The sequence below is a fragment of the Peromyscus californicus genome, unplaced genomic scaffold (assembly GCF_007827085.1).
Source record: "Peromyscus californicus insignis strain IS unplaced genomic scaffold, ASM782708v3 Scaffold_8__1_contigs__length_139910024, whole genome shotgun sequence".
In the NCBI taxonomy this organism is placed as follows: domain Eukaryota; kingdom Metazoa; phylum Chordata; class Mammalia; order Rodentia; family Cricetidae; genus Peromyscus; species Peromyscus californicus.
Window position 1 is genome coordinate 3268965 of NW_026294606.1, and position 25169 is coordinate 3294133.

A 25169-nucleotide genomic window follows, 5' to 3' on the forward strand; every position below is an offset into this window, starting at 1 on the left:
AAGACTTGGGGTGGGATGCACATGTGCAAAGGGAATGTTTCTGAAACTTAATTTTCCATTCCCAGGTCGGCAGACTGCAGCCTCAAAGGAGAATTAGCCATTTCTGCATTCTGCTCAGTAAGGGACCAGCTGCAGACAAGACTGTCTCCATAAGATCACTTCCCAGCCTAGGATTTTCTCCAGGCTTAATGTGCTTCATCATGTAAGTATTTGAAATGTCACTTGTAAGAAAAGAGGGCTGAGAAGAATCACCCCGGGAAGCCCCAATAATCCAGCCAGTATGGGCTCAAAGAGCAGCTCTGTGCTTGGAAAGTCTCCAAGAAAAATACAAGGTTGCTGTTTTGGGACACTTGTTAATGGAAGTCGATACTAAATGTGCACCCACTCAAGTGTCTTTTAAAGGCTTTGGGGCTCTCTCCCCAAATTACCCTCTTTACAGACCTGGGTTCAGAAGATATCAAATTCCAGGAAGGGAGTCTACCTCAGCTGGAGTGAGCTCTGTTTTGTGCTTGCTAGTGCTTAGCTGTTGCAGACTGTACCAGTGCAGAACACAATCTTCTCCGCCAGCCCAGGGAGCAGCAATGATGAAGCAGGAACACTGCTACAGCACCAAGCTGCCATTGCGGACTTACAGACCACTGCAAGTACTACCCTGTGCTAGGTTCTGAGAGAGCAGATTCAGCATCAGAAACCAACAAGCTTCTTGTTTCTCTCTCGTCCACTTTCCACTACTATTACAGAACACCTGAGGCTAACTACAGATAAGAAATTTATTCAACTCAGAATTTTGAAGACTGGAAATCCCAAAACTGGCTGGCCCTCGTCTGTTCCACCTCCACTGAAGACCTTCTAGCTATATCTCAACATGGCGGATGGCACCTTGGCAGGAACACAGGCAAGTGTGAGAGATCACAGGGATAGACAGGAAGGGAGAGGCCAGGGAAGGGCCAGATAACCACTCTTTGGAACTAGTCCCTTCCCATGAGACCTGACAACTTCCACACAACTGCATTAATCCATTCATTAAAAGTGGAGCCCCCATGATGTTATTACATTCCCCTGACCTGGTTCTAACCACCAAAACACCAGCATGCTAAAGACTGACCTTACAAGACATAAACTTGCTGGGGGCCACATTCCACCTCATTCTCAGAAAATACAGACTTTGTTCAAATAGTGACTATTTGGGCTTGTGTGGGTCTGTGGGACACCAATAAGTACCATGTCACCTGAAAGAAAGCCAACTGACACGTTCCTCCCCGAAATGTGAAGCTGTACACCTGGCTTAGCTTTTGGAGACCGTGAAAAGAATTCATTTTCATAATTCATGGACAATAATTAGAGACAACCAACAGCAGCACATACCCCACTTCATCAGTGTCCAGTCTCCTAGCTAAGGAACACATGTTCAGTGGGCTCCTGCCCCACTCTGCCTCCCCAGTTGACAGTGCTAAGGAGTCTTGCTGTTCCCCAACTGTCTTTGGAGTAGAAAGCAGCATAAAGAGATCATTGTTTCCTATGGATTCTGCATTTTCAGAGAAATGTTCATCTAACATTTCCAAATTTGATCAACAGCAGAGAAGATCTGTCACACACAAGAGAGTGCAGTGGATGCCAATTAAGTATGGTGTACAGTAAGATGTCACCAGAATGGTGTAACATGGGTGACAACGGCACCACCACCATCACCATCATAAAGGGCACGTGGTGCATAATTAGAGGGACCACATGATACATAAGTCTTTGCCTTCAAAAGAAATATCAAACACGTTTGTTAATATTAATTATCTAGCAGGCATGCCATCTACTAGTAGTAGAAAACCAAAGACTAGCACAGTGATCCCTGCTCACCCATAGAGGACGAAATGCAAACCCCCCAGTGGATGCCTGGGGTCAAAGGCAGTCATGGAACAAACAGCACTGGTTCTGCACAACTACAGTCTTCTCTTTCACATCTAAGATAATTTTAAAAATCAAGCACAGTACAAGACTTTTAAATAACTAAAAAGGAAATAGAATACTTATAGCATAATAATTCTTAAAATATTGATATTTGCTGAGCTTGATCATAGACAACTGATCACTGTAACATGCTATAGAAACCCACATGTCCCATAGCTATAAATGGATAAACTGCACAATAGAGTACGATTCAGCAATAAAAGGGGGCAAACTATGAATATAGGCAACTATATACCCAAATCCAAACGCATTATGCCAGCCAAACTGAAAAAGCACACATGCTGTGATTCTATTCCTGGAAAATGACAGAATACCAGAACAAAAACTGACAATTACCTGCAAGGGAAGGGGGGATGGAAGCTATCCAAGGCTTGGATGGGAAATACTACATGTTCCATGAGTCTGTGCATTTATTAAAACTCAGAACTATAGAGCAGAAAGTATGAATGTTACTATTTATGTAAGGTATACCTTGGGGCTGCAAAGATGGCTCAGTGGCTGAAAGCAGCACTGGCTGCTCTCGCACATAACCAGGGTTCAGTTCCCAGCATTCACACGGCAGCTCACAACCACCTGTAACTCCAGTTCCAGGGGATCCAGTACCCTTTTCTGTCTCCATGGACACCAGCCACACACATGGTGAACAGACATACATGAGGGCAAACACATAAAATAAAATAAAATAAAATAAAATAAAATAAAGTGTGTTTAAAGTAAAGGGTAAGAAACTTGAGCAGTAGTCAGCAAATGAGCAAAAGTCTATAGATAATTTAATAGCTACTATTTTAGGTAAACTGCATTTTAACATCTTAAAAACAAACTTACAGCCTCTATCTGTATTTATCTCAGTAATAGAGCACTCACCAATGGAGAAGAGAAATGGCTAACTGAGCTCCCCTGGCCTGGTGCCCATGCATGCAGGCACACTAAGAGGAACAGCCAGGCCAGATCTGGGGAGTTCACAGTGGGACAGCTTTGACAGTGCAAGCAGGAAGTAGGCTGGAAGACCCACACACCCCCACGTGTGTCCAGTCTAGGACCACCTCAGGTCATATTGGGATGACGTCTGTCAGTCATTTATTTAACTCATTTTAGTTATGCACTGTGCTGGACAGAGTGAAAAACAGATACAGAAAGTTCTGGAATTCACCCACTCACTCGTACACAGAAGGATGAGTTCTTCCACTTTAATGATTTCTGGCTAAGGTCTTCTCTGGGCTATAGGACATGTGGATTTTGAGGTGTACCACTCAGACAGTTTAAAGTTGGAACAGGTATTGCCTGATGACTACTGTGTCCCCCAGAAATGTGTGCATCCCCTGGAGGCTGTGAAGAAGTTGGAAGGTAACCTATCCCAGGTCCTTCAGGACTGAGAATCTTGGAATTTCAAAGTCTTGTGCATGTGTCTCCCAACCTTTTCCACATTACCTGGCAAACCACACAGCACTGGCACTATGCCACCCCCAGGCAGAAAAGCAAGCCCCAAGCTCAAAGCCCTGGGCCCTTCCCAGGTGTCCTGAAGGCAAGGGAATGGAGGCCCAACACCCGGATTGACAGAGAGAGCCCTGGACTGGATAGAGATGTCCCATGTGCTACTTGGTCGTGGATCTAGAGATTACACAGACCTGACTCAGGCCACTGCCAGTCAATTAGAAGGAAGCTCAGAACACCCACAGTTCTCCAGGCCCAGCTCAGCCTCCACCAGAGTCCCCAGGCCCAGCTCAGCTTCCACCTGGGTCCCCAGGCCCAGCTCAGCCTCCACCTGGGTCCCCAGGCCCACCCCAGCCTCCACCTGGGTCTCCAGGCTCACCCCAGCCTCCACCTGGGTCTCCAGGCTCACCCCAGCCTCCATGTGGGTAGGTGCATAAAGTACTACCCCTGGGGCACATTTTGTCTAAGGCAGTACACTCTGTCCCAGGAACTTCATCCTTTTTGATCCACCCCCTCAGTGGACGCACCACACACCACCAGCAGACTTGCACACAGCAACAGCAAGCAAACTAGAACACTGTGTGGTTAAAACAAGAAAACATTTATTCATGAGTTCCCTGACTAACATACGCATAGAGTAAATTTGGACTGATTCCCAAGAAGAGATAGCTATCACAGAGCAGAAGGATATTCTTTGTGGTTAAAACTACCTGAACATATCACCTACTTCAATGCAGAAGACATAAAGGGACCTATCCAAGAGCAGGTGTATGAATCCCTACTTCCTCGTAAGTCGTCCCAGTTCGGTATGGATGACAACCATAAAATGCCAAGCTGCTGGACAAGAGGCCTGCCCTTTCCTCAAAGATGAGGTCATAAAAATGGCAGGCAAAGAAATGAAGGTAGAAGGAAAGGACACAGAGGAACTGGTCTCCTCTTCCCTGTGTGCCACTGTCTGAGGGCAACATCCCCCAGATGGCAAGGCCCTGGCCAGCCTAGCTCTGGACCAGTCCAGTCCCTGGTGCCCTTTTCCTGGCATTCCTTACTTCCCGCTGAGCACTATCCTCCTGGGCAGGAACCAGAGTCCCCTCAACTAGCTTGGGAGCCTAGCTCCTAGCTCCTCCATCGCACCACTACCCAGTGACTCACTGCATATCCCATGCCTCCTCAGGTCTAGGAGTAAGTATGATAAGACCTGGTGATGTCCTGGGGCCTGCTGGGGCTGAAAAGAGCCAACAGGTTGCTTTTCAGGAGTTGGCTGCTGAGTCTAAGCACTGTTGGACAGGACCGAGCCAGTCATGAGAGGACAATGCAAGGTAAAAGGACAGCTAGAGCCACTGCTGGTGCTGGAGCCACACGAGGCTCAGTGTAATGAACGTGCCCAACAGTGATCAGTTCTCAGACATGACGGCAAAAATGGCCAGGGAAAAAGCCAATAGTTTTTGTTCAAACAACAGTCAGCCACGAGTTGGCCACTAAGAAAGATGCAACCATTGTGTGCATATGTATATTTCTAGTGTATATCATATACAATGGTTGAGTATATGTGTATACGCATCTATAAGTACAGCCCTATATACATGTACAAACCTACATGAATACATGCATGCTTGCCCACACAGAGGTGGGATATTTATTCCTTACCAGAAATTCGTACAACTATAAGGGTCTCAAGTTGCCTGTGGGGGGATGAGGAGGGTTGGATTTTGAAATATTTACATGAATTTTACTTGCTAAACAAGTTAACTGAGATCACAGGAAATTTGAGATTTTTTTTTTTAATTTTCAGATGTGGGATGTTTTATTTCACCCTTGAATTAACTCTTCTCCCTCAGACCTATTTTCTTTGACTTCTGTTTTCCTGATATATAAAAGCACCAAATCACCACCAGCAGCAAGGGTCAAAAAGGAAACTAAGTAAGCTACACAATCATCACCAGTATCAGAATTCATCCCTCCCCCAAAACACACAAAGTTATCTGTAAACACTTTTTCCCAGCCTTTTCCTGTCTTCCACCCTTTCATCATCACAGGAAGGGATGGGAAGAGCTGCATGGGCTGGAAACTGCTATGTCCCCTGCTGTCCCTTTCCATCTTCCCAGATCCTTCCACAGCCTCACAACTGACACTTCTTCCCCTCCTCCCTGGGTGCCTTCGAGACTAATTCACACCTTGTCATGCTGGCAAGACTCCCAAACAGATTTTCCCTTCCACCAGCTCCCTCCCAGGATCCTGCTGCAAAGCTCTTCTCCCTGGCTGCATCTTGGAGCATGTCCCACAGAGCACCTCAGTCCACAATTACATCCTGTGCTTTCAGAACCCACTACACACCTTTCCGCATGTACTGGAATCAATTAAAAGTTACCAGGAAGAAATCAGCTCAGTACTAAAATCTTCCTTTTTGACACCTCACCTTCAAGCATCATTAAAAAGAGTGTGATTGACAGGGCTGTGGGGCTGGCTAGCCCCTTCGAGGTCTCAGAGCACAGGCTCACCACCATGTATGTTCCTTGCTCCATCTTTGAACAGGAAGATTCCCAGCAAGCAGCTGCACTGAGGGGCAGTGTGACCACAGACATGTGTGGCACACGTACATCAGAACAAGGAGCCCCTTTCCCCTGCTGCAATAAAAATGAGTTGAACACACTGTATTCTGACTAGGCTTGCCTTCTTTGTAGGATTTGGAATTTAAGTGTGTTATCCGAGTCATATGGTGAGAAAAGCCAATGTAAACAGGGATCCTGGGAAAGAATTCATCAACTGACTGAGCCCCTCTCCAGCCGTGTCAGCAGAGAGCTGAACCCTCACAGGCTAGCGCCTCACAGGTGCTCTGAGAACGGAAGCATGTACAAACATAGTATGCTTTTGTGATTTGTTTTCAGAAACGATTTCATTACACAGTCTAGGCTGGCTTTAACTTAAGGTCGGTAGGCTGGGCTACCACGCACATTCTATGGATCCTTAGATTCAGCCAACCTCAGGTCATACAGGTGCCATGTAACCAGGCCTGCAACAGCCATGTCTACACCAAACACGTGCAGACTTGTTTCCTGCCACTGTTTCCTAGAAAATGCAGTATAAGACAACTTTACATAACATTTGCATTACATTAACGATTAGTAGTAGCCTGGAAGTGATACACAGGAAGTACATACAAGTACACAGGAAGATACATACAAGTACATACAAGGAAGTACATACAAGTACACAGGAAGATATGCATTCAATATGAAATGTCTGCCCACAATGTCTGTGAGTTTAGTTATTTGTAGGAGATCCTGGAACCAACCCTCATGAAAACTTGGGGACAGACTTCTGCATGTGGCATATTTTATCTGTGCATGTATTCACAGACAATAGGTCCATCCTGTGATTTCAGCTATGTAGCCGTTACAGTGAATAGGGAGGTGCAGATGTGTCGGTCAACACACTGATCTTACTCCCAGTGAGACTGACAATAGTTAGTCTACTTTTAAGACTCCTAGAACCCATCACACCACTGACTGAGCCTAAAACAGGAGATTAGAAATTCAAGGTCAGCCTAGGCTGGCTACACAGCATTATCAGGTCTCAAAAACAAAACAAACAACAAATATAAAGAACTATGGCTTCAGTCCTTCAGTTCACAATGTCCTAATTAACAGAGCTGACTGTCAGTCTGTTATTGCTGAAGTACCTTCTCCTAGCAAGAGGCTGGAAACAAATTGCCTATGACTCTTACCATGAGTACTGTCACCATCCCGACAGTCATGAAGACATTCTAAAGAGATACTTGTATCCTCGTTGGCTATCACTTTTGAGACAATGTACCCCCAAGAGTTGGAATTTTCCCCAGGAACCTCACGTGGGGAAAGGCTGAAGCCTGTGGGGGTCAACTGTTTTCCTCACAGTATTTGCAACTTGTCAGACCGCCTTATAGGAGACTGTCATTAGATAATGATGATAGGTTAAGAGACCACACCTTGACCCAGTCTGGTTTCCTGTTTAAACCTAAACTTCATGTCAGCCCTCCCCACAAGACAGACTGTGGGTAGGGGGGACACAGGCTCTCTTTGTTCCTCTTCCCAGCACCCCCACATGGAACAGCTCTCCATTTTCTGCTCTTCACTCTCACTAGCTCATTCAATTGGCTTATTTGGGTTGGGCGGCCCAACCTGGCAGATGAGGGCTGCCAGAGCTCATGTTCTGGCCCTAGTGAGTCCAGTAATATAACCACGCACATATGCATGTGCAAACACAAGAGAGTGGAGAGTGTGAGTTGGAGCAGCATGGCAGCACACACTTGCCCGTGGAGAACACTACTTTGATGCTCAGAAATGACTGTGCAGGACATGCAGTATACCAGAAGCAGTGAGTTTGGGGTATTGACAGCACAGATACCCAACACCTGCACCAACAGGGAAGGGCAGCAAAGCCAGCCAGTCCTCATTTCCTGTTATCACTGGTGGACGCCCCTTCCTGGTTATTCTCCCTCTGTCCACCCTTCTCCACCCATCAATCTGTTCTTCCTTTTTCCCTGCACAGGGCACCACCCTCTTCCCTGCCTGGCTTCCTGTTATGTTAAGCTGGTGGCAGGCACAGATGGGAGTGTGGGGTCAGGGCTGAGACAGATGAAGGTATTTCTTTCCCAAAGTGGCATGTGCTGGTGACTCTGGCTCACCACAGTCATGGCATCCACCCCGTCCCTGTGCTGCCAGAGGGTGCCAGTGTGCACTTCACCACCCCAAGCTTCTGGACCACAAGGATACAGTCCAGTTTCCCACAGCAAACTCCCTTCCCCTTAACAGTGCCTCCACATTAGGCCCCTACCACCTCCCAACCATCTCCAATCCACTTCCACAAGAAGTGCCTTCCAGAGTCTTCTTGGCAGATCCGAAACAAGTGCCAGAGCCCAGGGCTCAGCCATCAGGAAACACACTTCACCTCTTCCTGCCAGAGGCCCTGAGTTGAGTGGGTTACCTTTAAAAGCTCTCCATGTAGGGCTCCCCGTGGCTACTCACCCCATCCCACTTGCTACAAAGGCAGAAAGCAAGGATTTCTCTAGCTTGGACTGAGAACAGAGAATCACCATGAACAACAGCAAGCAGGTTAAAAGCAGTCACGAAAATCAGAGCAATGAGCCCCACTTTAGAAAACCACAGATTAGACGAAGGGAAAACAGGGGGAAACAGGAACAGCTCTGGTGAGGGGCTCAGACTCCAGAGAAGGCCACCCTATCTATGCCCTTGCTTGGAGTCTGGCAGTATGCAATGAGGGATGGCCACAGTCAACCTCTGGCTGGAACCCAGTGGAGATACAGAAGAAGAGTAGGCCCAGAGACCCCAACTTCCACACAAGCACAAGGGCAGAATCTGGAGCCAGTTCAGCCAGTGTAGAAATTTCACCAGTATCCAGTTGCAAGGTTTATCCATGTCCCTTCCCATACAAGGAGGCCCTGTAGAGGAGACTTCTTGAGTCTCACAACTGTCCCAAGTAGTGCTTTGTGCTGTCCTTGGGGGTTCAGCTGAGTCAGAGCTAAGTGCCTGGAGCTGTGGAGAAGCCTGAGGCACAGTTGACACTGCAGGACAGGGGGCAGTTGTCACTGAAACAGACGAGGCTAGTTATTAGCAACAAGAAGGAAAGATCAGCAGGGTGGGTGGGCCCTGAGACCAAGAAGTAAACAAACAGGTCCAACTCTACGTCTCAGGTCAGACCCTTTCCCTTCTGGCAAACTGAATTATGTCACATCTTAGAGTCTTGGTTTAATGTGTCAGTAAAACAGAGAGCAAGTTGGCTAATTATGGGACACAGGCTGAAATCTCTCTGCCCGTTATTATCAGAGAACACCCACGGGCATCTAGACACGGGTTCTCTGTGTACGTTCTGAACTTCAACCAGTGTTGAAACAGAAGCCATGTGGCCCCGAACTCTTAAAATATTTATCTTCACAGAAAAAGTTGCCAAGCCAGAAACAGAAGATCCCCAAGAGGTGCTGATCTGCAGGATTCAACTCAACTGATACTTGCAAAAAGGTATGCGTGGTAGGTACCCTGATAGCCAAATAAAATAGATTATGCGTGAGACAATGTAACTCCCTTACTTTTGCCTCGTCACCCAGAGGAGAACACCATCGTGTCCCATATACAGAGTGCCCAAGACCTTCCTTCCTTGGATGTTACATTTCCACAGTGCAGTCAATGCCGGTTTCACTAATGCAATACCAACCCTGATTCCCCCAGACATTTGTGAATTACAAAAGCACTGTGATTCTCAACAGGCCTCCCTGCCACTGAACTGGGCAGTTGTTGTTTTCTTCTAATTAATTCTCCAGCTTCTTGTTTGTGTCTGTCCCACTTAATCATGTGGGGTGTGGTTCACCCAGCAGTTGCTATGAACCTTCCATTCCTTCAAGTCACTCAAACACTGAGTGAGATGACCCCAGGCCAGTTGATGGGCTGACAGGAGAACAGGAGAGACACAGCCCTGAATCACAGAAACCTGAATCACAGAAGTAGTCTTAAAGAAGAGATACTTTCAAGTTCCCACACAGAGATACAATGTTAACACTGTTTACAACAACAAAGTTATTGTGTTTTTTAGGTTGATGTGCTCTTAGTGATGTTCACAAAACCTGCTTAGAAACTCTGAGATTTGGTTTATCCATTTACTAAGTAAGACATTTAAAGTCTGTACTGTGTTTCTCTAAATGCCAAATAAATGTTGTCTGAAAGTTGGGAAAATCAGTTACAAAGAATTATTTCTACTTCGAGACATCCTGAGTAAATTATATCGGGATCATAAAACTATTCTGGATAAATCTGGCATATTATTCAAAATTTCATTGGGCCTATGATCTTCAGTCCTATATTGACAGTTAAGTAAAGACCTGCCACTGACTGTGGGTCCCCCACAATAAACTCCTGGGGAGCAAAGACAACAGAGGACTTCACTGATTCAAAGACCCCCTCCACCCTAAAGAAAGAGCTTTACTTTTATATTTCTTAAAGCCTGCCATGTTTAAAGGATGCCTAAAATTTTGCTTAGTATATACCTAAATAATAAAGTGATGTTTTGGATTTGATACAAGTAAAGGTGATTTCATGCCCTTACTTTAATCAAGTTTTTTATATAGCTGTTTATTTACCCAGACTGAAAGATTTACAAAAAGCCCCCACGGTCAGGCATGTTTGCATATGCCTGTCGGACACTTCCGCCTAGCCAGGTCCAGGTCAGGATAGCCATTTCCGGGTCAGGGCATCTCGCATGACCAAGATCCGTGACGTCCCACTAGCCACATAGGCGCGCAACGTGGCCATGTGATCTACGCGCTTGCGTGTAGTAGTGACGCTGATCTGTCCACGCCCAGCCTTTAAAATCTGGCGCCATGTTCCCGGTTCCTTCTTCTCCACACACGTGTTTCCCGCAGGCCTGTTCACTCTCTGTCCCTTTACCTTTAATAAAACTCTTGTTAGCGGATTCTGTCGTGTTTTGTGGCATTTCCTTGCAGGGTAAGCACACAATGCAGACGAAAAACTAACACAGACCCCTGCCTTGTTTAAGGCAAGTTTCCACATTTGAAATGACTGGTCTGAGATGGTTTGGGGTTAAGAGACCTCCATGCTCTTGCTGAGGACCCAGGTTTGGTTTCCAGCATTCATGCTGGACTCCTCAGTCTCCTATCACTCCAGCCCCAGAGGATGTGCACCTGCATGCATGTGCCTACTCAAACCCAGGCACACACATACACATAATTATAAATAAATAAAATAAATAAAAATTAAAAAGACTAAAATAAAAATTAAAGCTTTAAATGTTTCCACTATCTTAAGAGTGTTTTTCTTTGGGTGTTTCATTGTCTTTGGAAGAGAATTTCCTTATTAAGTATAATTTGGATGAAAGAAATGAAATTCTAAATTAACGTACACACACCAAACAAACAGAAACCTCCATTTGGGGTTACTTGCACTTTAAATCCACAGACAGGTCCCTCCTTAATCTGCATGCTGATCCAGCTCACCCAGAACACTGTCCAGCGTGCTACTTGGACTCCATTTCATTGTCCTGATGGGAAAAACAAATGCCAGCCTTTGGCTTAGAGGCCACAGCCCCCATCTTTATCCCTCTCCAACTTAGGTAGACTGAGTCAACATCCACAAATCCTTGAGTCTCTTCCTCTATCTCCTTTTCCGGTAAAAATCATTCCTGATTCTTTTTTAATATAAACAAAAGGCTGGAATGTAAGAATATAGAATCCAGACCCAGCTGCAGCTCAGGCTGAACACCTGCAGAAGCCCTGACTGGCAGGCACCCTACAGAGACATTGTCTGTGACTCTCTAAATAGCAGACCTCCCGGGATCAGCTGTCTCACCTCGGGAGTGAATTGACCTCAGAGGGGTTCTGAGGGCCACACATCCTGCTCCCCACCCTCTTCCCTGCCTTGAGCCTAGGAATCCAGCTGTGCTGTGAAACCTCCCCCACCCTCAGAAAGGTGAGAAAAGAACATCCATTTCTGCCCTGAGAGCCCGGATTTCCACTCTGCTGAGTCCCTGCCACAGTCTGCCTCGGTGCTGGGGGTTGAACTCTCCTCAGACTCTTCCATGCTGTTACTCGTCTGTAAAAACTCTTGTAATGAACTCCATACCCTACAACAATCTGTCCCAGGGTCCCTCCTTGAACCCCTCAACCAAGACCTTCCAGAAGCAATTCCACAGATAGCATATTTAATTACAGCGGTGAAGAGCATGAGGGAAGGAAGGTAACTCCACCTTTGCCACGCCGGCATAGGGAGTCAAGCTGCCAGGGTCTCCAGGCCTTACTCTCAGTCCCAGCCAAGCAGTGACAGAGGCAAGCAGCCAAACAGGCCCGGGGAAACTGTCCCAGGCCTTGAGTCTATATGTCCCAGCCCTGGACCTCCAAGTTCAAATCCTTCTTTTAGTTCAGTCCACCAGAAGTTCAGAGACATTCTTTTCGCCTGTCATGCACAGGCTTTCCTTGCCTTCGGCCCCTGTACCTGTCAGTCAAGACTCATGTGTCTTGATCCTGTAACTGAGGGACTCCCACTGGATAGAGAAAGGATTCTGCTCCCACAGCAGACTTAGCCATGGCGGCAGGCATTTCTTTGTGTCATAGGTGGGGGTGCGATGTTCAACGGCCTACAGCAGACAGAGGCATGCACAATGCACAGAAGGCCCCACCCAACTGAGGGCTACGCAGACCACACTGAGGTCTGAGGAAGAGAATCCTGGACTTGGAGGAAACAGGAGGAGACCACCACTGGCCCCACCACAGCTGACAGCTCTGATGATGCGCTGCACTGGTCAACTTCTCCACACCGAGTACCAACAGCTGCTTCTGCCCCTTCAAACGCGGTCCCCAGGAGGGACCCTCTCTCTCTTGTTTCTGTTTTGTCGGTTTTGCAGTGCTGGCTGGGCGACTGAACGCTAGGTAAAGGTTCTACTGATGAGCTACTTAACCCAGCCTGGATCATTCTCAGAGCCCCAGTTTTCTCAGCTGTGAAATTTTGATTTCTGCCAAGAGATGGTGGCGCACAACTTTGATCCCAGCACTTGGGAGGCAGAGGCAGGTGCATCTCTGTAGGCCAGCCTGGTCTACAGAGCGAGTTCCAGGACAGCCAGAGCTACACAGAGAAACCCAGTCTCACCAAAAAAAAAAAAAAAAAAAAAAAAAAAAAAAAAAAAAAAAAAAATGGAAGGAAGGAAAGAAAAAAAGGAAGAAATGTTAACTTCTATTCTCTTTTTTTCTTTCAAGACAGTGTTCCTTTATGTAGCCCTGGCTATCCTGGAACACTCTCTGTAGACCAGGCTAGACTTGAACTCTCAGAGATCTGCCTGCCTCTGCCTCCCACGTGCTGGGAATAAAGGCTAAAGGCGTGCGCCGCCTCTGCCACCACCACCTGGCAAATGGTGACTTCTAATCGACCTCCAACTGCTGGTCTAGTGGTGGTCCCTAATGAATCTCAGGCTCCTTGTGCCCTTCCTCACATCTTAACTTTAGTTTCTTGGGGGATCTGAAGACAGACACTCTGTATACACTCCTAAGCTCACCAGTTTGCATGTCTCGCTCTCTCGCAGGAAGCTGGATCAATGAATTAAAACAAAAAATGAGGAAATAATCAAATCCTTCAAATCAGAATAACTTGATCAGATTCTAAAAATATTTTCATCTTTCTTTACCTCACTTAAAAAATTATTCATGTTCTGTGTGTCTACATGTTCTGTCTGCATATATGTCTGTGTACCCGGTGTGTGTCTAATGCCCTCAGGAGCCAGAAGAGGGTGTCAGATCCCCTGGAACTGGAGTTACAGATGACTGTGAGTTATGTGGGTATTGGGAACTGAACCCAGGTCCTCTGCAAGAGCAGCCAGTGCTTTTAACCACTGAGCCATCTCTCTTGCCCTGCATAGCACTGTCATTATAAACTAAAGATATCCTACAAAGGGCCCCCAAATAAGGAAGAATCCTTTAGAGCAGTCTACCCTTCAGCAGCCATGTTCCCTAAACAAGCCATATGCTACTTCAGGCCACTTACAGGGACGGCCACTCAGCAGCATCAGTGGCCATTGCCCCAGCAGCTGGCATAGCCTGGCCATTAGCAAATCTGAACAATTCAGCCTTTCAACTACCAACCTAATGGACTTTTCTTGGCAAAGGCAGATCTGACTTGGCCCAGCACCCATTTTCACATCTCAAATCAGTACATGTCAAGAATGAATGGAACCTCTGATCTGCCCTGTTTCTTATTTTCTATAGCAGGTTTTTCTCATCAGGGATTGCAGGCATTCATCTCAGACTCTCCCCTGCATAAAGATCCATAACATAAATCAATCCAGTTTCCCATCATCAAATCCCTAGTGTTGCATCTGGCCACTTCGGCTGGTTTTAAAAATTAAGACGTAAGCTAGGAAAAGATATTATCTGCTTTAGAGAAGTTAGGAATATCATATTAAGTCAGGCAGTAGTGGTGCATGCCTTTAATCCCAGCATTTGGGAGGCAGAGGCAGGCAGATCTCTGTGAGTTCAAATCCAGTCTGGTCTACAAAGAGTGAGTTCCAGGACAGTCAGAGCTACAGAGAGAAACCATGTCTCAAAAGGGGGGAAAAAAAGTCACATTAAAAACATGAATTTACATGCTGACATGCAGTCTCAGGGTGACCACCCCTCAAAGCAGGTCCAGGAAACCTTCTAACCAAACATGGCTCTCACGTGGTTTCCTTTTGTAACCCTTCCCTTCTTAGCAGAGCCTCCTGGCCCTAAAGTGACTCCTGTTCTTTCCTCCTGTGGTCGGGGTGGACTGGCGACTGTATTCCTTAAGATCTACCTCCAATGGCAGCTTTCAAATGCCCAGCCAGGTGTCTCAGAGATGCTCCAAGAACCACCAGTACACCACAAAGGCACTCACCAAGACCTAGGGAGCCCAGCCTAGAGGACAGGCAGATGGCACAGGGCAGACAGACAGCACAGAGCAGACAGATGCATGCTTAAAAAGGCTCACAACCCACCCAGCAGGCTGAGCCAAAGGGGCAGAAAGAAGAAGAGGGGACAGGAGTGAACAAAGATGAGGTGAGGGACCCCTGCCACAGCCACCAGGAGCTGAGACCAGAACCTGAGTGCAATGAAAAAGACAGAAATACAAACAGACCCAAACCATTTACAGTTAGTCGTGCCTCCCCTCTCAGAGACACACTGGCACACACGGATGGCAAGAGGCAGACAGATCCAGGAGGAAAGGACTTCTCCACAAGCTGGAGGAGGACGGAAATCATCCCATTGGTTATCTGAAAACACAACCACGAAGTGAGGAGTGTCTAACATGTCTGACAGCAGTGCACACTAATTATAGACACTCAGAGAAGCAATACCTTATAAAGAGTGTGTGTGTGTATACAATGCTTGCACATGTGATGTATACACATTTGTGTGTGTGTGTACAATGTTTGCACATGTGATATATACACGTTTGTGTGTATATGTACAATGCTTGCACATGTGATGTATATACACCTGTGTGTGTACAATGTTTGCACATTTGATGTATACACATTTGTGTGTGTGTATACAGGTGTACCTGCATGTGGAGGCCTGAGGTCTGAGACTGACACTGGGAATATTCCTCACCTGTTCTCTCCATATTTTTTGAGACCGGGTCCCTCACTGAGCCTGAGGCTCACTGGTCCTGCTAACTGGCCAGCAAGCCCCAGGGATCTTGCCATCTCCAACTCCCCAGTGCTAGAATTATAGGCACACACCTGCTGTATCACCTAATTTCTACCTGGGGTTTGGGGATCTGAACTCAGGTCCTCATACTTACACAAGGAACACTTCACCAACTCCCTCACTTCTCTGGCTCAAACAACTTTTTACATCCTATCCCAGATGTACAGAGGAATCTTCTGGCAGGATGATTTCTATCTGGTTGATGAATCAATAAAATATTACAAGTTGAGTGTCCCTTATCTGTGACACTTGGGGCTGGGAGTGTACCAGAGGTCATAGATTTGTTAAACTTTGGAATATTTGATGAACTCACCAACTAAGCTTTCCTCATGTGAAAATCTAAAATAACACTTTGAGCATCATGTCCATCATCAAGTAAGTGGGATTCCTGAACACATCGGATCTCACATTTTCAGACCAGGGCAGTTCAATCACAGTTGGTACCTGTTGGCCCACCAGATTTCTAGGGCAGCATCTGTGTGCAACACATGTGAGTTCATCTTTAACTTTAGTCTTCTTCTGTTGAGTCTGTCTTCTACGGGACGCACACACCATCTGCACCTCCAGCTCTCCTGCAAAGCAGAAGCTTTAACCTCATCCCTCTCCCAGACACAAACAGAAGAGGGGAGGGGAAAGCTGTCCATGGGGGAGGGAGAGCTGTCCATGGGGAGGGAGAGCTGTCCATGGGGAGGGAGAGCTGTCCATGGGGAGGGAGAGCTGTCCATGGGGAGGGAGAGCTGTCCATGGGGAGGGAGAGCTGTCCATGGGGAGGGGGAGCTGTCCATGGGGAGGGATGACCACGCAGCAGACCCTCCCAAGGGAGGATGGCATCAGAACTGAGCCAACACTAACAATGACCTCCTCTCCCATCTCTCTCCTGTATGGCTGGGCCACAGACAGACCTCTGAGTTGCTAAGCAGATAGATAAGAAGCTCGGGAGAAAAATCCAACCCTCCTCAGGATGGCACAAAAGAACAACACTGATTATTCACTCACTTTCAACTTTTTCAACTGGAAAATCCGACACTGCAGGCCAGGCAAAGGAGATCGTCACAATGTCTAAAACAGTCTGGACAATTTTACACTAAAAAGTAAAAGACACGACCAGGTTTGTGGTGCACACCTCTAGTCCTAGCACTCAGCAGGCAGAGGCAGGCAGTGTGAGTTCATCCTGGTCTACAAAGTGAGTTCCAGGCCAGTCAGGAATGCAGGGTGAGACCCCGTCTTAAGTTATTAAAAAAAAAAAAAGGGAAGATGGGGTTTGGGGAGACAGCTCAGTCAGTGAAGTGCTTGCCACACAACACAGGGGCCCGAGTTCAGTCCCTAGCCCTGAGTCACGCGTGGTAGTAGACACTTACAAAGCCAGTGCTGGGGCGGGAGGGACGTGTGGAAGGGTCCCAAGCCAGCTTAACTAGTACAGCTATCAGCTCTAAGTCCCTGTGAGATCCCGTCTCAAAATACAAGGTAGACAGCTCCTGAAGAATGGCCTGTGGCCTCCACAAAAAAACACACACTCACAGACCTTCATCCACATAAATGTGCACATATACGCACACACATACACCAAAAATCAAAGGTAGGTTGGGGTTGTGGCTTAATGGTACAGCACAAGGTCCAGGGTTCAATCTCCAGTTCTTAAAAAAAAAAAAGTTATACAGTTTGGAAAGTAGAAAAATAAACTATTGACAGAAATATTCAACAACTGAAATCTGTTCATTCTTGCAAGTGAAAGTATAGAGAGGCCCTTTTCCAAAACAACTAGGATCCTAAGTGTTTAGGATTTCTTTTTTCTTCTTCTTTTCAGATTTTAAAAGAGTTGCATATACATAAGGAGTTAGCTCAGTGAAGAAACCCAAGTCTAAACATAAAATTCATTTGTTTCGTTCACACCTTATACAAATAGCCTAAGGTAATGGTGTGGGGGATACGCATGATGAATACCCAAGGGTGTGTGCTCGCTTGAGCTTTCGTGGAAGCGGGCCAGGGAAGGACACTGGGTATCTGCTCCATCAGCGTCTACTACATTCCGAGAGACCCTGTCTCCCTCGGCCCAGCACTGCGGTTACAGGTACACCTTTTGTTTTTCCTAAGGAAGATGCAAGTCAGGGAAGGTTATTATTTATATTATTATTTAAACCATTTTAGTAGGAGGACAGAAAATCAAATGCTCACCTTCTTTCCTCTATCATATCCTAACTGCATACTTAAAGGCCACTTAGAATGTCAAGAAAGGAACATGAAGACTTGCTACTAATAACACATTGCTGTGAAACCTCCTTGGAGGCCAAGAGGAGATGCAGTTTGCTCTGCTGAGTTATCCCGGAAAATCAAAGCAGGTCAATTGAATTTCACCTTCCTGTAAAATCCCAAATGTTCACACACCAAGTCTGAGCTAGAATGACCACAAAACGAAAACCTGTAGGTCAGTTAGGAGGCGAATCCAGGGGACGGAGACCAGAGTCCTCCACATTACGATGCTAAGAAGTTAAATACAACGTAAGAGTTTAGTCAAGTTTCTAAAATACTAAACTATTAACTTTGGGACTTGACTAAGCATTCCATGGTGCGCTGATGCCACATGTAACTGCAGGGCACAAGCCACAAGGGGAAGGTGAGGTAGTCAGAGCATCCTTAAGACCTGTGGGAGGTCTCGCATTCAGAAGAGCAGTGGCTGCTAACTTCGATGGTTTCTATGAAATCCTTCTGCGAAGTGGATGCAGTTACAGTTTGAGACTGAGGAACTTTTAGGAGGTGGGGCCTAACTAAAGGAAGTGTGTCACTGGAGTGGGGCTTCAAAGACTACATACAGCCTGACCTCCAGCTGCAGCCCAGTCCTCTGGGTCCACCACTACCTGGCACGCCTTCCTGATGCCAGGCATTCTCCGCCATGTCTTCCCTGCCATGGTGGGCTGAAACTTGTGAAACTATGAGAAAAAAACCCTTAGGTGTTTTCATCAAGTATTCTGTCCCAGAAAGGCCAAGATAACCCATATGCTATTCTCAACCATCCTCTGCATCATATCTGCTGGGGTGCATGGACATGCAGAGCTGTCCAATTTAATTTGACTCTGGGAAGGGGAGGGATCACCACAGCCTAAACATTACAGACAATAGCTCAGCCTGGACCAGGGTCCTTAGACGATCTCTCATCGCCTACTAACCAGCTGCCTTGGAAAAACGACTGTGATGAAACACTGAGCAGAAGGGAGGGAGCTGACCACCTAGACTTCCTCCATGCTGCAGTCCTTGAGGCCTCAGGTTGCCTAGCGCCAAGGGAAGCCACCCTCCTCCCGTCAGGACATGGTCTCCTGTGTCTCGTGATCAGACATGTACTTCTAATGACATCATGTTTAGGTTGGGTATACACAGCAACTGGCTCAGAATTAAGGATACATTTCCCTGCTGAGTGGGTCAATATAACCTTGACTTTGTCACCCTGCACCCCAATCCCCTGACCTCATCTGAGGAGATGTCCTGCAGTAGATGTTATGCCTCTCCACACACTCACCCACCTCTCCCCACCTGACCTGGAGGGAAATGGTCCACACTTTCAAGGAATGACAACTGCTGGGAGGCAAGGGACACACACACAGCAAGATACACAAATGTTCCCTCTCCTAGTGAAATGCACTTAGCTCATGGAATGAATGTGAGCATCCCTCAGCATTCACAGTTTTCTTGGTTTTCCTGGGGTATGTCAACACACCTTATCCCTCAGGTTCCTAGAGGCAAGATAAGACACATGCACAGAATGGAAAGGCATGCGTGCAGGCCCAGAAAGTCAGCTCCAAACCCCCTCTGCTATTGGCCACACTGAACCTAAATTCAGGCCCAGGACCAGAACAAAAACCTTCCATAGCCAAACTTCCCCCACTACCACCACCAACCTCATGCCTGCCTTCCTTTCTACATACCTATGGATTTTATGCCAAATGGGGAAGGTAATAAATTTGAATTATAAGCCTCTAACCACCATCCAAGCCAATGTGAAATACTTAATGCTCCACTCCATTTGTTTTGCTTAAAACTGATCTCTTGGAAATTTGGGCAGCCATGCTTCTCACTGTTGGGCAGCAGAGAATGCAAATGTGAAGGCTTTATTCTCATGAACTGCAGCTTTGACATCTCCAGTGTCAGTCTTCATCACGGTCACTACTCCTCAAGGTGCATATCTATACTTCTCCCAAGGACCCATTCAGTCAATCACTACATATTTGCTGAACATCTACTAAATACTATGCATCTAATTCGGCACAAAAAATGAAAACATGGTGAAAATGTCCAAGGTCATTGCTCCCTGGGAAATCAAGCAGGCTATTACTGCACAGGGTGATGCCTGCCACGATACAGAAAGGTTATTAAATGAACATTAGGCAGTGACTATGTGTCAGAAATCCAAGGCCATTGCCTCTAATTCACCTATGACCCTATAAATGAAGGTGTCCAAAGCAGTGCACCAAGGCAAGTCCACTCTGCATTAATAGCATCACATCTGCAACCACCAGCTACACCTTAAGTCCTCTCTGTTCAGCTGCCCTGATAGCTTGGGGTTGGTTCATTCATGTTTATACTGGCCTTGTGTCTTCAGCACACAGCACATCCTGTAGAGAAAGGATCACAGTGACACTGGACCACAGAGCACACCTAGAAAGAACTCCCAAGCAAGCCGCAAGGATCAAGATGAACAGTGTTGTAAAAACCAGGGGACCTGGGCCTGCAGACAAGTCATCCATCTGGCTCCTGTAACCATGGATTGGCTGCAGAGATGCCACAGGGCTTAGGGGTGCTTGCTGTGTAATCCAGGGAGCCAAGAGTTCAAATCCCAGCACTCATACAAGCCAGACATCCCACACACTCCTGCCACTCCAGCTCTGAAGAGAAAAGTGGAGGAAGGAGAATAGTTGAGGTCTGCTGGCTGCTAGCCTACCTAAGAAAATGTGAGTCCAGGTCCAGGGAAAGAGCCTGCTTTAAAGGGATAGGCAGGCAGTGACAGAGGAAGGAACCTGACGCTCTCTTCTGTACTCTACACATGTGCACAGGTGAGCACTCCTGCACACACACTGTAGACACACACACACACACACACACACACACACACACACACACATATACACACACACACTAATAATAATAATGATAATAATAATAACTTTTTTAAATTATCATAAAAGAGTTATTGCGGAAGTGGGCCTCAGTCAGACCGAGTAAGGTTAGACAGACCATGAGACAGAAGACACGGTCAGTCCCTCAGCAAAGCAGTGCACAAGGAGGAGCCCAAGAAACTCACAGGTCAAGCTCAGTGATAGCCAGAGTATAACTAGGGCCAGTGGTGGGCAAGCCAGCAAGCAGCTACCCAAATCCCCAGCCAAGAGAAGCAGCCAGGGTACACTATTAAAACAACCGAGCATAACAGCCCTGAAAAGGTGCTCTCATCAGAACTCCTCTTGGGGAGCACCACACACCATGGAAGGAGCACTTTGTTCAGCCTCCCAGGAGAAGGGGAGAAATGCTAGACTGCCTCCTCAAGTGAGCACTGAAGGGCACCAAAACTCCTAAAGACAATGGTCCCCTCTGCCTCTGCTTGGAGGACAGAGCTCCAGCCTAGGGCTACATTAATCTGAATCAAAGAGGCCAAAGTCGGTCAACCACAGCCATGGTCTCCACCAAGACCCTTTTCACACAGTGGCCACCTTCTCTTTCCAAGTTGCCCACCAAGCTATCCGCCTGTCTCAGACACCCATCTGTTGTGGTCAGTTCTACAGATAAGATTATCTGCTCTTGTTTAAGCCTTATAAACTGTTTCCACACCTTAAATGACTTGATTTTTACAACTTTTATGAAATAAGCATTGGGCTTATCAGTTATGACCTGGGAGGTCATCAAAATGCAAAGTTGGGTTTTGGTCTAGGCTTTCTGTCCATTGATAGGTCTCATCTGTCACTCCTGCAAAAAACACGGTAGTTTTAAAGTTCTTAGCAGTCAACAGGAAGTTTTACAGTCTTGAGGAATGAAGATGAAATTCTAAACAGTCTTATTAAATAAGAAACACAGAGCCAAATACAGAGTTAAAAGCCCAAGAGATCAGAGCACTAGCGAAGAGCCAAGACTCCCTTTAGCTTACCAGAGCTAAGGCTGGGCATTCATGATTAAGAAAAAAACCTCTGTATGTGATTTATTTGGGAGCTGGGTGGCGGGCTCCCCAAAGAGTAAAAAACCCACAACAACAATAGTGTACTCTACTTCCCTAAAACATATCTTTTCTCTTCTAGATGAGAATTTTCTTGGTCCATTTATGAGATCAACAGCTGTATTTAAGGATTACTGAACAAACCTAGATGGGGCTAGAGACAGCTCAGTGGTTGAGTTCTTGCTGATGTTCTAGAGGACATGAGTTCAACACTCACATCAGGTGGCTCATAACAGCCTGTAACTCCAGCTCCAGGGGATCCAATACTCTCTTCTGGCCTCCATGGGCACGGGCACGTATGTGGCGGATCCACAGGCTCATCGATAAACTGAAGTTTTAGACTCTGAAGGCTGGTGACTGCTCAGAGATGAGCATCACCCTCCACTCAGGCCACTTGCCCGTCCGTTTCCATTTCTCTGCCCTTGAGCCCTATCCACTCCTAGTCTTCCAGAGACATCTCTACCTGTACACCCTACATCAAAGCCTCTTTGGCAGAAGTGATGATATCCAAGACAGACATAAAAGCACAGCCTTAGAAAAAGCCTGCCTACCACGTGCTTTGTCTTTTGGTAAAGACAAGAGCAGCTATCACAGCAGCTGGGTATGCACCTTTTCTTTCTTAAAATTCCCCAACTCCCAACTTCTCCAAAGCGCTTCCTCAAAATTACTAGGTCACACAAATTATTTAATAAACAACTCATCAATTAGTCTTGCATGGAGAACAGTTACACACAGAAATGTAGACAGAGTAAAAATCACAGTGAAACATTAGAAACAAATGAGCAAAGCTCCCTTGTCATCGCACCCACGCAACAAAGATCAGAAATCCTTTTGCTAACCCCAGGCAAGCTCCCACCCCCCTTTCTCTTAACACATAATTCCATAAAAGGACCTTAAGGGAAACAAAGTCAATATATTTTATTCGTAAAACAATCATCTCACCTAATTTTTATCATCTCTTTTTGCAAGATAATTTATAGAATCTGGCAACCTTACAAAAGTGGAATCAAATTTTTTTTCACCTTTTAATTTTCTAACCCCCTGGGAAAATCCCACACACTCATCTTGCTATGAACCACTGGAGGAGAGTGGCTGAATTCCAGTTAAGCCACGTATTTCAACTGCACACTCTCAACCTCAATCTTAACCATATCCATGAAATTCGATCTTTTGGAACCTTGCCTTTTAGTCACTCATTAAGATTTAAGATAATAGTATTCTCTCTCCCTAAGCATAGGCTCTATAGATGCCTCAAGTATACACTGACACACATAAACGCTCTGTAGTATAACTTTTTAAAAGACCTTTTTCATTCCTGGGCTATCTGAATTATTTTAAAGCTTTAGTTAGGTATCTTCCAAAATCCTATCTGGTAATAGAGGGTGTGGGTCTTTTTTGGTTTTTTAAATTTCCTTTCCACAAAGAAAAAAAGAGCTTGGTATGACGCCATTGGGTATATATGGAAAAACACAAATTTCAATACACACACTGTGTGAGTAACTGCAACTATGTTTGTTTATAAATCCTTTTACCTGCTTTAGTCACAATGCCAACACACAAATTCCACACGCCAAATTTTAAATAGAGTATGAACACCGAGCTATTTGCTCACATAAAGCAGAGATCAATAAACTCGGTGGATTAATGGAAAGTCACCCAGCAGTCGTCAAATGCTGCCAGAGAAATCTTCTTTGTGCACCTAGACACTAACACACTCTGCTCAGCATCTCAGCTCCCACTGTGTGCTGGTAGGCTCTGAATATAGACAGCGGCCATAAACGACATCGAAGACACCAAGTCAAATTCCTGGTTGGAATAAGTTTCAAAATCCAAGGTCAACATCTGCCAAGTTCCACACCTACCTACCGATCCTGGTCGGTGTTGCACTGAAAATTCAGCACAAGGGGTGAGTATTAAATTTTTAGACGCCCATTAATTAACTTGTATTCTGCTTAAATCACACATAGGCGGCCCCTCCAATTGCAGTTAAGAGTCTTAGCGTTTGCCTCATTGTCTTAGAAGGGAGAAGGCTGACAGGAGTTAGTGCACACAATGAAGTCTGTTCTTGTCCAGGGATTCTGACCACACTGCGCAGTAACTGCACTGTGGACTGCCTCTCCAGCCCTCGGATCAGGCAGTTTATCCCTGGTTCCTGGCCTTCGTGGGTTAGGCACGGCTTCCTCTACCGTCCGCACATCTCTGAAAAGGGTCGGAGGCACGCCTGGCTTAAGCAGAATCTGTTTACCGCGCACTGCCCCCCACCCCGAGCGTTTCCGCACCCCTTCCTGGTACCTGCCCAGTTCCTCGCCGGTGTCGTAGTAGTCGTCCACGTTTTCCTGCCTGAACACAGTCATGATAGACTGTCACGCCTCACCAGAGCCCAGGCCACTCCGGCTCCACGGCCCGAACCATCCCCACCTCCGCCGCGCTGCTGCGGGCCCCTCATGCACCAAGCCGCAGACCTCTAAAAGAAATGGGGAGAAGAATGAAACGGCAAACCTCCAGGAAATCGGGGTCCCCGGGGCTCGGCCCCGATCTCGAGGCCTCCCCCGGCTGGGGCCACGCGCCCTTTGTTAAGCCCGGGCCGGGGGACCCCCACACCCCACACCGCCGCGCCCCAGCCCCGTGCCAGCGGTTCCCGGGCTCCCGCCTCCGCCTCTGGACGAAGCGGGGACAGCGGAGGGAAGGGACACAAAGCGCCCGGCCCGGCCACCTGTTCCCCCGCGCCGGGGCCGCCCTCCCGCTCTTCCCGCTCCTCCCGCTGCCTGTGGCGGCCACTCACCCGGCCCCGCAGCTCTCAGTCCGTGCGCCCTGCGCCCCGTGGCTGGTCCCCGTCCAGGGCAGCTCCGGCGGCCTCCGCTCCTCGCCTCAGGCGCAGCTCGGCCCCGCGGGGAGGCAGCCACCACCTCCTCCTCCTGGTCCTCTTCCTCCGCTGCGCTCGCGGCTCCTCCCGACTCCGCGCTCCCGCCCCGCCGCGCGCACCCCGCACACACCCACTCGCCCGCACCGAGCGCGCGCCCCACCTGTGACTTAGCGCCCGGCTGCCCTCTGCCGCCCGCTTCGAAGAAACCGGAGGCTTTGGTCTCCAGAGTGTGAACCCAACGACCCGCGTGGGCCAGGCGGTATGCTCCCTGCCGGAAAAAAAAAAATACAGCAGGTTTAAAAAATAAGTCAATAAAGTCCTGCCCCGGAGACGCCCACACCCTGATGGAAACGATAGCAAATAAATAGCTTATAAATGAGGTTGCTCTGTTCTTCTGTGTTGACAACAAAACCGACAGAGAATAACAGGGGCCTCATCAGAGGGGGCGTCTCCATGACAGGTGTTTTGAGCTAGGATGAAGGCAAGGCACGCGATCCATGAAGGAAAAGGTT

The 25169-nt window shown here is 47.1% G+C and overlaps 1 protein-coding gene across 1 annotated transcript in view; it reads right to left on the minus strand.

Annotated features, from left to right (window-relative positions):
- Dapk1 (death associated protein kinase 1) overlaps positions 1 to 24755 on the minus strand; it is a 162433-nt gene extending 137678 nt beyond the window's left edge. The window contains exons 1-2 of the mRNA XM_052729313.1: positions 24577 to 24755; positions 24087 to 24258 (exon numbers count right to left, since the gene is read on the minus strand). Of these exons, the coding sequence (XP_052585273.1) occupies positions 24087 to 24148 (62 nt within the window). The 5' untranslated portion in view covers positions 24149 to 24258; positions 24577 to 24755. The remainder of the gene's footprint in view (positions 1 to 24086; positions 24259 to 24576) is intronic.
- Between the last annotated feature and the right edge of the window lie 414 nt (positions 24756 to 25169).